A 14,872-nucleotide genomic window follows, 5' to 3' on the forward strand; every position below is an offset into this window, starting at 1 on the left:
AAAACCTACCTAACCAGCATATGCTGTTTTTTTTTTCAACTTAATGCAATGAGAATAATGCATTTATAATACATTTCAGTAACTTTCACTTGCCGTTTTTGCTCTTGTCAGGCCATGATGCTCGGGAGCTTGCTGTTTGCCGTGTGTTGTAGCGCAGCACTGGCCCATTTCAACACAAATCTAGACCAGCACTGGGAGTTGTGGAAAAAGACGCATAATAAGTTTTACTCCAGTAAGGTGAGAATATGACTTTCACAAGCATCTGTAAGATGATCCCAAAGCTCATCTTTTACCCACATCTAGATTTCTTTTTTTAATCACATTTTCAGTGAGGAATACAAACTCCATTCCTTCCTTGTATCTTATCAAACTGGTTTAGCTTGATTCCTGGGCTTATTTGTTGAGGAAATAATGATGCATTAATTTGAGACCTAAATAGTTTGAACAGTGATGTCAATGGTTTTGTGTATTGCTTTATTAAATCATAGAATTGTCTGTTGTTTATATTGACAGGATGAGGAACTGGGCAGGAGGGAGTTGTGGGAGAGAAACCTTGAACTTGTCACCATTCACAATCTAGAGGCCTCCATGGGCCTGCATTCATATGACCTGGGCATGAACCACATGGCTGACATGGTGAGAACATCAGTCCAGTGTGTCTTTTTTTTTCCCCTTTTCCACTGCATTTCTTTATCGGTGGTTTTTGTTTGCACGCATCTAGTTTGCTTTAAAAAAATTTGGCACGCAATGCTGCTTTATTTCCTTGTTTCTATTTTTAGCATGAAGCTATTCAGTGTGAGACAACAGTATTTTTTTCATCTATTATATTTCCTTACAAAAAGTTTTAGATGTTTAACTTAAAATTATACAGCAAGAAAGTTTAACCTTTTGGCAGACACAGGCTATATCAGATACCTTGCAAAGCAAGTGACAATTGCATCATCTGAAATTTTCCTTGTTATGTTGATTCACAGACAACAGAGGAGATCCTGCAAATGCTAGCTACAACTCGTGTTCCCCCTGGCTTTAAGAGGCAAGCACCAGAGTTTTTGGGCTCTTCTAGAGCTGCTGTCCCAGACTCTGTGGACTGGAGAGAGAAAGGATATGTCACCAGCGTGAAGAACCAGGTATGATTATACAGTATATTTTGATAGAATAAAAAAACCCAAACAAGCAAAAAAAACTTTTTCCTCATTTATATTTATGTCTGTATAGCTTTGTATTTCGCAGGACAGCTCTTTTTGTTTCTTTTGATTTAAAGCAATTTTAAGAATTTCAGGTTCACATTATATTTCCATTTTAAGTAGCTTGAAGGTAAAAAAAAGTGCAAAAATTCCACAGTTGTTGTGCTTCCTGTTTTATTATTTGTATCATGTTTCTCTCTCTCTCTGCTGTCAGGGTGCATGTGGCTCTTGCTGGGCATTCAGCACTGTTGGATCTCTTGAAGGTCAGCTGATGAAGACCACAGGAAAGCTGGTCGACCTCAGTCCTCAGAATCTGGTGGACTGTTCCTCCAGTTATGGCAATTATGGTTGCGGTGGTGGTTTGATGAGTTCTGCCTTCCAGTATGTTATTGATAATGGTGGAATAGACTCAGAATCATCTTACCCTTATGAAGGAGTGGTAAGTCGTGTGTGATAATTACAGAAACATGGTAGAAACATTCCACATTTTAAGTGACAGGAACTTTTAGCAAGACCTATGACAGCTGCTTTGACACATTTTTAAATAGCTGCAATCAAATATCATTATGAATATAATCTATTAAAAAATAAATGTGTTCTACAGCAAGGGCAGTGCAGATACAGTCCATCCCAGCGTGCAGCAAACTGCACCAAGTATAATTTCGTCAGTCAGGGAGATGAAGAGGCCCTGAAGCAGGCTGTTGCTAACATCGGGCCCATTTCAGTGGCTATTGACGCCACTCGCCCTCAGTTTATCCTGTACCACAGTGGTTAGTATTTCTTTCTTTTCACATTTCAGTCAAACTGATTACCAAGGGTTTCAGGATGCAAATTTTTGTTGACAACTAATGTTACTTCACATCTATCCTTAGGAGTTTACAATGATCCATCCTGCAGCCAAAGCATAAACCATGCAGTGCTAGCTGTGGGATACGGTGCGATTGCTGGACAGGACTTTTGGCTGATCAAAAACAGGTACAATCAGAACAAGTGTGAAATTTTGTTATGTTGAACTGACTGGGTCTGATTTTGTTTTATGAAATGTACTCAACTCAAAGTCTTGTAAAAACAAAACATCTATTTCACACAAAACACTATATAATAAATACATATGCTTATTGTTATCTTTATGTAATTTATTATGCTATAACAGTTGGGGTACCGGATTTGGAGATGGTGGCTACATCCGTATGGCCAGAAACCAGAACAACATGTGTGGCATCGCCTCATTTGCCTGCTTTCCAGTTATGTAACTGAAACTCTGTTGAAATCAGATATATGAATATAGATAAGAAATTATTTGTAGCTGTAAATGCATGTTCTATAATGTTTTTATTTCCATTGTCTTTTAAAAAAAAAATCCAAATGTATTTTACATTGTAAATCAGTATTTTAATGTCTTAAAGCTTTAAAAGAAAAATTGCTTTCACTCTATTGAGTATGTTTACAAATGACTTGGTTTTATTCAGTGCAACATCACAACGAACAGTTTCACATGAGGTATTAAAGGATTTTTCAAGATCAGCACACAATGTCCAGTTATGATTGACATTTAGATTGCTGTGATTTTTACACCTTTGGTTGATTAGCCACATTCATAAGGTAACACAAGGGAGAGAATGGCATAAAATGACACAGATGTTCACACCAGCAGAAAGAGGTTTTAGATGAGTGATAGGTAAAAGAAAGAGAAAACACTTGCTACCTTTTCAGTCTGCTTATCTGAACCGTTAATAAGTGGATCTCCAGATGCCAAAAATGTCTTGAGAGAATGAATTCTGTCAGCCTATGTTGTGATCCAACAATCAAGTTTGCTAAAATCAAAAATCATATTTTTATTCGGGTGATTCATATGACACAGCTAAAACAGAATTGCATCATATTTGTAGAGACAAACTTATTTAACATTTATTTTGGTCTCTATTCTTACTTTTACACGGTAACACTTTTTTGTTTTTTTTTTCTTTTTGGAGGGATAAGCAATCATAAGATCAGCAAGACCCCCTCTCTTGCTCAGATTGTCATTCCCATTTGGTCTTTATATTGATAAATGTTCTTCAGTCGCTCTCTCTCTCTCTCTCTCTCTCTCTCTCTCTCTCTCTCTCTCTCACACACACACACACACACACACACACACACACACACAAACAAGGTTCTCTCTGCCTGCAGGTAGGGCTGTGGTTTAGTTGTGTTCACGGATTGATTCCAGCACATTTGGCTATAAAAACTTAGTAACGCACAGACGCTCCCTGAATGGATGGGATCTTTGGTACAGTTACATCTCAGCTACACGACACATCACACACAGTTGAGGTAGATGAAATTAGAGCTGTCGGGTAGAACAAAAATGGCCAAACGGCTTCCCCTCAGTAGGACGGCGAAATGGAAATATCACTTAAGGTTTACACACTGTAGTTACTCTTTCAAATATATCTGAAGAGGTTAAACACTACGAGAATATGGCGTGATTTAATTCCCCTCAGTAAGCGTGTGAACCAAACCACGAGGAGGCGCCAAATACTAAATTACGTTAGATGCGTCTGTCAAGATCTGCTAAACGTGATCTTCGGAACGCTAAAGGTCGTCGAGTGATCTCTAACCATCTACCGCGGTAAGTTTGCAAATTATTATAAGCTAAATCATTACATCTCTACGAAAAGAGAGGCCCGGCTAACCACCAGTGCTGCAACAGGGTGACCTGGAGAGTTGAGACGCACACACGCTGACACCCTTTGCCCCTCACGCAGCACGCTTACAATTGTCGCTCATTAAAGTTTAATTCACATCCCCAAACTCCCATTCACCACCCCTCCCCTTCCTCACCGTGATTCGGTAATGCTGCTAGCCTCTGATCTGCCACCCCTCCCCGTGAACGCCCTAAGCCCATGGGTCCGACCGAGTGCCGAGAGGACACAGATAAAAAGGGCGTCTTTGAAGTCGGCAAAAGTCGATGGCCTCTTTCATGGGCCCTCTTTCAAGTGCGTGCTGTGAAGGGGCCTCACTACATGCCCTGCAAAGGTTAAACACAGGGGAACTAGACAGAGCATTGAAAAAGGGACGATTTCTCCCTCGACGGCCCACCCCGAGAGACCATGGCGCAGCACGTACAATCATTATACAGTAAATGTGGACTGCAGTGAGGAGATCACAGTTCAACAGCCTAAATTTAGAATCATCTCGACTTCACAGCCACTCGTGTGCTGTTTTACGATCACGCTGAGTCTCGATTTGTTCAGTCAGGCTGTGGCCTAAAGGGTCTAGACATGCAGCACACGTGAACGATGAACATGGATGGGTACGCTAGCCTGGCTATCGAGACACTAACACAGCGTTCAGGAGATGAGAAACGTCGGACATTCAGGGAGGACAAATATTCATCTTTGGTATTGGGACTCCTATCAGAGATAGGAGTCATTTTTCACAAACAAACAACACTCGGTGAAATAAATACTGACGGTAACTAGCAAATAAATAAAATAAATAGCTAGAAGATTGGAAATAAATACATAAATAATTATAAATACACAAAGTGGTTCTCAGTTCGTGTTCAATTCAAGCTTTTTGTAAGTATTTTTCATTAGGGTCTTCGAGATTTTGAGCTTTTTCCGGTACGAACAGCCATCGGCCAGATTGTGTGCTTGAAATTTGTACAAAATCGGATTTCTCCATCCTCAGTGTGACATCTAAGAAATCATTTGAAATCAGATGGAAATTACGCAAGAGGAGAGAGTGTCCTGGATTCCTCTTTGCAGCCATTCTGTCAGCAGAAACTCACCAACAAGTTAAAAGTCTGTTGCAAAAAGAGTCACGGCTGCTCTTGCCTTGAGTTCCTCCTCGTATTGTCTGAGAGGATGCGACTCCAGTCCTGTGCTGAGACTGTAGTAGATGCCTTTTTTGGACTATGAGGCCTGGCTTTTGTAACGAAGGCGTATAAAAAGAAAACAAGCTCTCGAAAAATGTTCATATTTTGGTTTCAGCTTCATCCAGTAGTTTTTCCCTTTAAAAGAATCTCTGCAAATTCGTCTGCATCCTTCTTTGTTTCTTTGGTCATTATTTTCCATCTTGCAAAATCATCTCTCTCTTTTGAGAATCCGAAAAATATCATTTCGACTCTGACTCTCCATCTGTCATGATCAACAAAGAAAAACCAGAAACATCTGCACCGATTTTAGATGCTGTAACAAATTACAAAATTAATAGATTCAATATCTATTCAGTACCATTTCATAACCCTCAATATGTTGATTTGTGAATGATTTCATAAGCCCTGATGTGCTGGGCTCATCCTTTGCGATTAAAGCTAAAGTAATCGACACTAAAACTACAATCAAATCCTGTCTCGTCTAGACATTGCGAGCATCAGACTTCATCTTTGGTTTCATATGCTGTTGATTTGTATACAAAAACACCCTTGATTAAAAATCTCAAACTCTAGGAGCTACAGGTAAACCTGTGCTGTGCAGAGCGTAAAACGGCTCATTTTCCCATCATGCCGTGGAGCAGGTCACAGCTGGAGATGCCGTGCTGGACCCCGACGAGCCGGTGGAGGATGGGCGGCCCTCTTCGATCCAGCGGTTGAGGTTTCTGCGGCGAGCGTTCATGAAGAAGTTGCTTACGGTGGAAAGCTCAAGGCCAAGCTGTTGAGAGATGGTGATCTGCAGGTCTTTGGTCGGTCGGTGGTTCTCTCTGAAAATGGCCATTAGAGTACGACGCTGCAGGTCTGTGAAGACTAGCCGGGTACGCTTGGGCCCCTGGTTACGCTCTAGCTTGGACTGCTCTTGCTCCTTACGCTTACAAGCTGAGAAAGAGACAGAGAAAAAGAAAAAAACATTAGTCTATAAATTAGACCTAAAAATCTTAATTTGTCTTTTCATTATTATTAGCAATTTTTCTTTGTTATCTACTAGGCTCTACACTTTGTTAACTGCAGAAAACATAAATGTGACCCAGGAGCACAAAACCAGTAATAAGGGTCCATTTTTGATATTTCGAAAGCTGAATAAATAAGCTTTCCATTGATGTATGGTTTGTTAGAATAGGACAAAATTTGTTTGGGATACAACTATTTGAAAATCTGGAATCTGAGGGTGCAAAAAAAAAAAAAATCTAAATAATCAGAAAATTGCCTTTAAAGCTGTCCAAATGAAGTTCATTTTGACCCATACAATGTATTGTTGGCTATTGCTACAAATATACCTGTGCAACTTAAGACTGTTTTGTGGTCCAGGGTCACAAATAGTGTTTAATAAGGGTCTATTAAGTGTAGATTTTTAACATGTGGCTTGCATATATAATATAATTTAATATAATATAATTTAAAGGTTTCAAACTGTAAACAGCAGAAAGCAGAGAAAGAGGCTCAAATAATGGTTGAGGAAATTATGGCCAAAGGCTAAAACAATCTCAAATTTTTAAAATCTCAACATTTTAAAATGTTAAACATAGCATCTGAAATGCAGCTAGTTTAAGGAATGATAATTAAGTTCTTCACCTTGATGTAAACAATAAGGAAATTATAGTCGAAAAAATTTTAAAGATCTCAAAATGTTTAAATGTTAAACATTGCACATAAATTACAACTAGTTTGCGAGATGATGAATATGTTCTTTGTTATTGTAGAAAAATATGCAAAGGATCAGGAAATTACAGTCAAAAGCTGAAAAAAGATTCAAGATGTCAGATTTTAAAGATATCAACATTTTAAAATGTTAAACATTGCATCTGAATGCAACTAGTTTAAGAGATGATGAATAAGTCAGTTGTTATGGTGGAAAATATGCAAAGGATCAGGAAATTACAGTTAAAAGCTGAAAAAAGATGTCAGATTTTTAAGATATCAACATTTTAAAATGTCAAACATTGCATCTGATTGCAACTAGTTTAAGGGATGATAATAAGTCCTTCGTTGTTGTAGAAAAATATGTAAACAATAAGGAAATTACAGTCAATAGCTAAAGAATATTCTAAAATGTTAGGCATGGCATCTGAAGTGCAATTATTTTGAGAGATGATGAACGAGTCTTTTGCTATTGTAGAAAAATATATATGCAACAGATCAGGAAATTACAGTTGAAAGCTAAAAAAAAGATCTCAACATTTTAAAATGTTAAACATTGAGCTGAGCAGTCCTGTGCACTAGAAAGAGATGCAAAAGATCAGTCAGAGCTAATGTTGTCAATACTCTGCATTTTCATTTCGCAATAATTATCATATATCGCCATTAACGTTATATAATATACAGCTTAATTAAATACCGCACTGGGTGTAGACCAGACTATTGCCTGAAAACCAGGGAGAGTCTCTATCAGACAACTGCCAACTTGATAGATAGATAAATGTACTTTATTGATCCTGGAGTGGAAATTGAGGATAAGGGAGATTAAGTGATAAGGAGAAAGACTGTAAACGTGCTGAACAATAATGATCTATATCAAATACAATAGACGACGAACAAATCCGAAGAAACAAAACGTTCAGAAAGTCTATTGTCCTCAAAATGCTTAACGTTTCACCTCTGTGTCATATTCAAACTCCTGATCGGCCCCACCACTCGCTTTGGCCAATACGACGGCGACCATTAACTAAATGCTTCCTGATGTTGTAATCATGTGTAAAAGGTAGGAATTACCATGCTATAAATCCTGCACTCCGCACCACACTCCCAGACATAAACATCCCCCCATAGAGTTCTTATGATCGTGGGAGCAGGCCCTAATCATGATGTATACCACTTGTCTCATGTAGCTGAAACGTGATCGAAAGCCTTTTTCATAAACCACCCCCACCCCCCAATTGCCTATCACCCCCCTCTCCCCCCGAAGCCGTACTCCCTGCCTACTCCACCCCCTGCTGATTTTTTTTTCGGCCAGGGGCTGATAGAAATTATTGATTAAATCTGTGTTGCTCAGACTCCCCGACCTATAGAGGAGCTTTAACCCCTTTAGTGCTGGATGAAAGGGGAGCTCCTGCGTGCCAAACCACATTCATTGTCAATCTCTGCGGGGCCACAGAGATCTAAACTTAACTATGCAATTTTTATCAAATGTAGTTCGGGGCTGAAAATGTAAAGGCAACAGCGTCAGTGAAAAAGCCTCTGCTGTTTAAGCCGATCATATCTCTGTGATTCTTTAAGACAAGAGCTTTAGGCTTCAGTGCTTGTGTGTGAAATCCCAATGCTGTCCGAATGCCGAGCTTTAGAGTAATGATCTCTACCCTGCCCTGCGACTGAATTTCTCTCTGTTCATCTCTCTCCCAATCAAAGCTCAGCCAGTTTGCGAAAACAACCAACAGAACACATCCACACAAAAGACCTGAGGAAAAACTGAGGGAGAGAAAGAGAGAAACAATTCAGGATATCTAGGAAAAAACAGCTCAATAAATCCAGCTTATAAAAGATTAAAATATGCATTTGCTGTGCAACAAATGCAGTGTGATCTCAGGCCCTATTGGTATGCATGAAACTAATAAAAATAATATTTGTTGTGTAAAGGCTTGTTAAAAATCACTGCATTAAGCTGAATCATCATTAAATGTGTCGGCAAGTTGAACTCCTGCTGTCTCCGAGAGAGGAGGCGTGTAGCCGCATGCATTCTAATGTTTGCTCACGCCGTCTTATTCACAGGAGGTGTGTGCTGGAGCCTTCTGCGTTGCTTTCCCAAGGAAATCAATACTAGCTAGTAATTAAACAAAGGGCATGGTGAGAAAAGTCAACACTCATGGAAAGTGGGTTATATAGGGAAATACGAAGGTGTCCACTTATGCTTTTGTGTGCAGAAGCTGTGAAAAAAGCTGCAAGAAAAATCCATCAGATGGCGATTGGCTGTCGGAAAATTCACAGTCGATATCAATTAAAATGAATGAAAAATATTCCAACTCCAAAGCCTGAATTACGCATTAAAAATAGCTGGGACATTTTAGGTCACAAAAAACAACGCTTACGTTATCACAACATTTACTGCCTATCAAAATTTCCACAATGGCATGTTTAGCGATTACCGCCGAAAACAACAGCAGGACATGCTACCACTCAGGCCAACAGGGCATTGATTGATTCCATGTATTTCGTTGCATGGAACACCCCTACGACTGAGGGCACAGTGGTCACCAATCAATATCTGTAGTGGTAATGCAAGCAGAATAATTCATTCTGAAGCGTATTTCATGCTTAGGTGATTGATCGCTTGGGATTCGAAAAGATTTCGGGAGAATCTGCGTGTCTGTGTTTGTCTCCCACCCCACAATCCTCAGTGGCTGCTGCAGCACGCCAGCCGACATTTTGAAAACCGCCCCATCCCTGCATCGCCATACCAGCCCCCCCCCCCCCCCACCTTCGTCCATTCTCATGTTACTGTTTTTCTCTGGATCTCTTTGTGTGCTTTGGACAACAGTTAAAGTTTCAGCCTCTTTAATGTCAAAACATGGTAACACGGCAAGATTCATTGGGTTTGAAGTGAAATATGATTTCTTTCTCAATAATAAACACATTATTGAAACATTTAGGTGCCAATATTTTACTTTACTCTACGTTGAGCAATTGTCGGTCAAAGATACATTGTAACTGTGGTACTTTTTCTCACCCAGATTTACTCTGTTTCACAACAACAAAGCATTACAAATTCAACTAAACAAGCTCAAGCGTTTTACCTTCCAGACGTAACGAGGCCATCCTCTGAAACTCTGGCTCCTGTAGCCAGCGGGACATCCTCTTGAAGGTTTCGCGGCCAGACTTGAGTTTTCCCCAGGGTTTGGGGTTCCTGAGCAGGTCTGACAGAGTGCCCTGAGACCTGCACAGAACCCGCTCTGCGAAAATGGCCTGTGGGATGCTGTACCTCTTCAGCTCAGTGATGATTCTCTGAGCCACATCTTTGGTGTTGATCTCCTCCCCTCCACCGCCGTTCTGCGAGCTGGCCAGCATGCCCTCCCTTCCCAAGCTGGAGGAGGAAGGGGAAGACGAGGGGAGATCCCCGAGTTTGGAGGCCTGTTGGCTTTGGAGGTGGTGCTGATAACTCTGGTTGTATATATGGGGGTGGTAAGTAGGAGTGTGCTGGTGGGCATCCATTTTGCTTAGCTGGTGGCTGACCCCATGCTCGCCCCCCAGAGAGGGCGGTGACATCTCCCTCCCGAAGTCTGGTGCTGTTCGACAGATGTTACCCCCATTGCTGCCCATATGGACCTCATGGCCACCTGGAAGCATCTGGCTACTGTGTCCATTCTGACTTCCCAGGCTACCATAACCATGCATGGCGGTTTCCAGACCCGCACTGCCCAACGGTGGAGACAGACCCTGTCCCAAACCAAAGTCTTTTGCGTATGGGGTATAGTAGTTTCCTCCCAAGCCTCGATCTTCTCGCATGAGAGTAAAGCTTCCGATGACGTTGCTCACGGGCAGGCAGGGATGGTGATGATGATGGTGGAATTTATCATCAAAGGGCTGGAGGGGTGTCAGTGTGGTGTAGGTGCTTCCACAGCTGGTTGGTGGGTCCCTAGTGTACCCCAGAGTTGCCATGCTGTGGTCATACGCAGAGCTCTGGTGGTCGGACTCCAGGCCCATGCCAGGGCCTCCCAGAGAGGGACGAGGGAACGCAGCCGTGAGATCCCGAGAGTGCAGCATGGCTCGGCTGTCCTGACTGTGTGCCAGCTCTACGTGGCTGTGCACGGACATCTCACCCATATTACCATCCATGTTTGTACCTTCCTTACTCCACTTCTTCTTTAAATTCCAGCTGATGTGTTTGTTGCTGAACAGTTTAGAATGTGGTTTCTGTAATGTGATCTAAAAACAGTCCCTGATGCTGTTTATATCTCAAAATCTGATTTCAGAGTACTCATCACAGTGGCACCATCTTGGGTCATGCAAGCAAATTCTGTGTTCCATAAATACTTTTGAAATTATCCATGCGAGTCTTGCTTTTGCCTCGGTGACTAAAGCTGAAAAAGAGACAGGAGGATCATGATCACTGATTTGTTATTGATGACTTATTCATCTTATTGATTAGTCACAAATATTATAATACTTAAACCGCCAGTAACTTTTTTGTCTATTAATACCATACTTATTTTTTTTTTTATAAAACGAATCACATTTAAAACTAACTTTAACAATCATATCAAGGTTTAAAAACAGTTTGAGAAGAATAAACTCGCTTAAGAATCGCTTACCTCACAACGTAGCTTATCCGACAGGATGGAGAGAAGCGAAACAGCCTCTCCAAAACACAATCAAAAGCCGATAATGCAATGGGTTATACTATCACCTGCAGAAATCCCGAGTTTACAATCACACAACAGTCGGTTTTATGTAACAACGACTTTTGTGTGTCATCAGCACATTTCGGTGTTCAAAAAAAAGCGATGCTTCGGTTCGGTCCTTCACTCGCGTTATCCGCTAGATTCTCGCTGGACCAGTGCTATCGAGGATGCAACGCAAATGCCGAGTAAGGCCGTACGATTTTGTCCGATGTCCGGACAAACGTGTCAAAAACGAGCGCCTATGTATGTCTAAGCATCGCGCTCCGTCGCTGTCATTATCTCTGTGGTTTTGCCCTTCTGTATCCTCATCGATCTCGGCCCCAACTCTTTCTCTCCTCTCTCTCTCTTCCCCCAGCCCCCCTCCTCCGTACGTCACACTCTTAAAATCTGACAGATGTGGGGTGAATTTACAACCCTCGTTAACTCCTTCCCTCCTGCGGACCTCAAGAAGCCATTGTCTTAGGTGGGGCTTGTGACAGTGCTCGAATTATACAGTTTCAGAAGAGTTGACTTTAAAAAGAGAATTCATTAAGAAGATTTTCAGGGCGCAATCTGTTGAGGTTTGACGTAAACCAAATTGCCTTTTGGTGGTCCGGCCAGAGTTGTCCAAATGTAAAATGTAAAAAAGTATTTTGTCATATAGGCTACTTGTAGTATTGAAATCTTCAATAGTATAATGAATAATGATAGATTTTTTTTTTTTTTTTTAGTGTTCGGTCATTTAAAAATTCTAACGAAAAGTGCTCAGCGTGCTGTTGCTATGGTTACCTCAAAGCGATTTTGCATTTTTCGTAGTTAAAATTTAAAACGCGCAGCGATATTTTGACTCTAAATATGAGATTTGATGTTTATTTGATTTTTATGTTCATATTTTGTATTTAGTTATTCTTTTACAGTCCTTCAAGTCAAAAAATTATGTTCAGGTTTATTTTTGTTGTACAAGAAAAAAACCCTGTTTAATCCAATTAGAAGGCCAAAGCGTTCATGTACTATTAACTACAGTTTTATTCTCCCAAGCTGAGGGCAATTAACTGAAGCAACAAAGCGTAGTGACAGAGAGCGGCTCTTATCAGCTGTCAGCTTACAGTGTAGTGGACAATTAGCATAAGAGTTTGCTCTTCAATCAAAGAAGTGCTAAACAAGATCAATGCACTTGATCTATCCAATGCGCACCTATGACCCTCTTTCTAAGAGTACCACGAGACCTTTCCTAAACCGCGCGATCTAATAATCAACAAAATTACACTTCTGTCATGTTTCCATTTTAAAAAAGTCATTTATGCGCTGCGAGTTTGTGTGTCGGACATAGACCGAGAGAAAGAGAGAGGTGGGAGTTGATGCGGGTAGGTGTTTGAAACTTGGAATATTAATCATATCTGTCTGTCAGTTTAATTTTTAGAGATGAGCAATTCGAGCGCTTGAAAAATTTTCCAGTGCGATGTGGGACCGCTGTCTTCCCGCAGCAGATGCTGCACTATCGATCCGCGCCGAGCAGGGCCGAGGGAGGGAGGGAAGGAGGGGTGTGTGTGTGTGTGTGTGTGTGTGTGTGCAAAGAGTGTGTGGCTGGAGGTAAAATGGTCAGCTCTTACCGCAAAAAAGGTCTGTTTGAGGGTCGAGGTGAAAGTTCACTCACTGCGGCTGGAGAGCTCGATAGAAGATAGAACACTCGAATGAAAACAACCCGATTTAGAGTGCATTGATAACCCTTTACACCCTGTTGTAATTCTGATAAATAAAACACAAGAATTCCCTTTAACCTTTTAATAATTTTCTTGTGCATTATGGAAAATATAGCATGTGGACTGAATGGGAAAATTTATTTGTGTCAGTAAATGCAGGTGGATCGTGATATTAACTTGACAATATTCGCAAAAACAACAAGAAAAAACAAAACAAAAAAAAAATAGCCTAATACCGATAAACAACAGTCAATGATAATCATACATGGTTGTGTAACAATGACGTCTCATTTCTGACATTTTCCCAATGCATCATGAAGGTTTATTATTAATATTATTAATAATATTATTTTAAAATATTAAAGCAATCTTAAGATTTCTCCACGAATTAGAGAGAGCGTATCTGAGAGCTACAAGTTCTGGACCATGTAAGGCATTGCAGAATATTATTCACCAATTCTCTTTCTCTGTCTGAGACACGTATCAATGATCAAACATTGTTCAAAACAAACCGTGGAAATCAAAACAGCGGCCAGCGAGTTAGTAAATTATTTATACCTGTCTATTGAGTTCTTTGAGCCTTTGGTCGAGCCACGTCCTCCTCCCGAGTGGTGTGTATCAAGAGGCCTGCAGGTTAACACGTACATGAGGCTAAACGAGCAGAGCTAAGCAGACAGATACGAACAGTGTGTGTTCTTTGAAAGTTATTGAAGAGTTTAACTCCTTCACATCAATGTTACTATCTTGTCTTCGAGACGGTAGAGACGGTGTTAAATAGCTCAAATCACTCAGCGCGTGATATCAATTAAATGTATTTTATGTTGGTCTAAATGCGTAAAACTGAATAAACGAAACTATGGGACAGAACTTTACAATTCAATGCAATACACAAAAAGTGATTTCGAGGTATAGCCAGATTTGTTTTTCTATGCTTGGTATTTTCGGCCTCCTGATAAATCTCAGACATAAATGTCATTGATCACATTTGGAAACTGTGTATGTGTGGAAACCTTTGTGTCAGAATATTAGAATTTATTCTGTGCATTTATTTTGTGAGGAGACATAAAAAGCGAAAAACATTTCTATGTTAAAACACGGTAGGTTTCATACAGCAGAAGTACTATTTAGGCTAGATACATTCGATAGAATATAAATAGTAATCAGTGTTTATACTTGTAGCCTTAGAACAGCTACTATGGGATTTTTTAAAAAATATTATTGTTTAAAATGAAAAAAAAAATGTTAAAATGACTTGTGCAGTATAATTTCTTAAATATAGCTGTTCATGTTCATCCAGGTTTACCCGTTTGTCTTTTGATTGCAGCGCTGTATCATATAGCCTAACAAAAATATTACTATTAAAGACTTTATTGTAAACCAAAAGCAATATAACAAAATAAAAATAAAAAACATCTAACGCAAATCTGCCTTTACAATAAAAACTTGTGAAGCAAGCTTAAATTGTAAGACAAATACTGTACTACTGTTAACCTACATTTGTCACTTATTCCTTTAAAATCTAACAATTTCATCCAGTTGATAAGTGCGTCCGCTAAGTATGTTAGTAAAACTGAGCCACATTATTTACATTCAGCAATATTTGTTTACATGCGTTTTTGTCTCCTTTTTTCCTTTTAATATTTATATCAATCCTAATATTTAGACACGTGTCTGAAAAGCACAAAAATAGAAGAATTAAAATGGCACGTCCTACAAACTAAAACGTGCATTCAAATGCGAAATATAAAAGGGCTAGAACAA

General features: G+C 40.0%; 2 protein-coding genes across 2 annotated transcripts in view; one reads left to right on the forward strand and one right to left on the reverse strand.

The window, feature by feature from the left end:
• The window catches only part of LOC141343385 (cathepsin S-like), a 3,829-nt gene extending 1,113 nt beyond the window's left edge, over window positions 1-2,716 (forward strand). Inside the window, exons 2-8 of the mRNA XM_073847988.1 lie at window positions 112-237; window positions 514-636; window positions 975-1,127; window positions 1,399-1,623; window positions 1,789-1,954; window positions 2,057-2,159; window positions 2,338-2,716. Coding sequence (XP_073704089.1) covers window positions 112-237; window positions 514-636; window positions 975-1,127; window positions 1,399-1,623; window positions 1,789-1,954; window positions 2,057-2,159; window positions 2,338-2,437 — 996 coding nt within the window. The 3' untranslated portion in view covers window positions 2,438-2,716. The remainder of the gene's footprint in view (window positions 1-111; window positions 238-513; window positions 637-974; window positions 1,128-1,398; window positions 1,624-1,788; window positions 1,955-2,056; window positions 2,160-2,337) is intronic.
• On the reverse strand, window positions 2,624-11,720 carry onecutl (one cut domain, family member, like). The gene is made up of 3 exons (XM_073847987.1): window positions 11,343-11,720; window positions 9,828-11,111; window positions 2,624-5,982 (listed from the first exon to the last, which is right to left on the reverse strand). Exons 2-3 carry the CDS (start codon window positions 10,864-10,866, stop codon window positions 5,672-5,674), a joined length of 1,350 nt encoding a protein of 449 aa, XP_073704088.1. The 5' UTR covers window positions 10,867-11,111; window positions 11,343-11,720; the 3' UTR covers window positions 2,624-5,671.
• Window positions 11,721-14,872: the final 3,152 nt, after the last annotated feature.

The sequence above is a fragment of the Garra rufa genome, chromosome 9 (genome assembly GCF_049309525.1).
Source record: "Garra rufa chromosome 9, GarRuf1.0, whole genome shotgun sequence".
NCBI classification, from domain to species: Eukaryota; Metazoa; Chordata; class Actinopteri; order Cypriniformes; family Cyprinidae; genus Garra; species Garra rufa.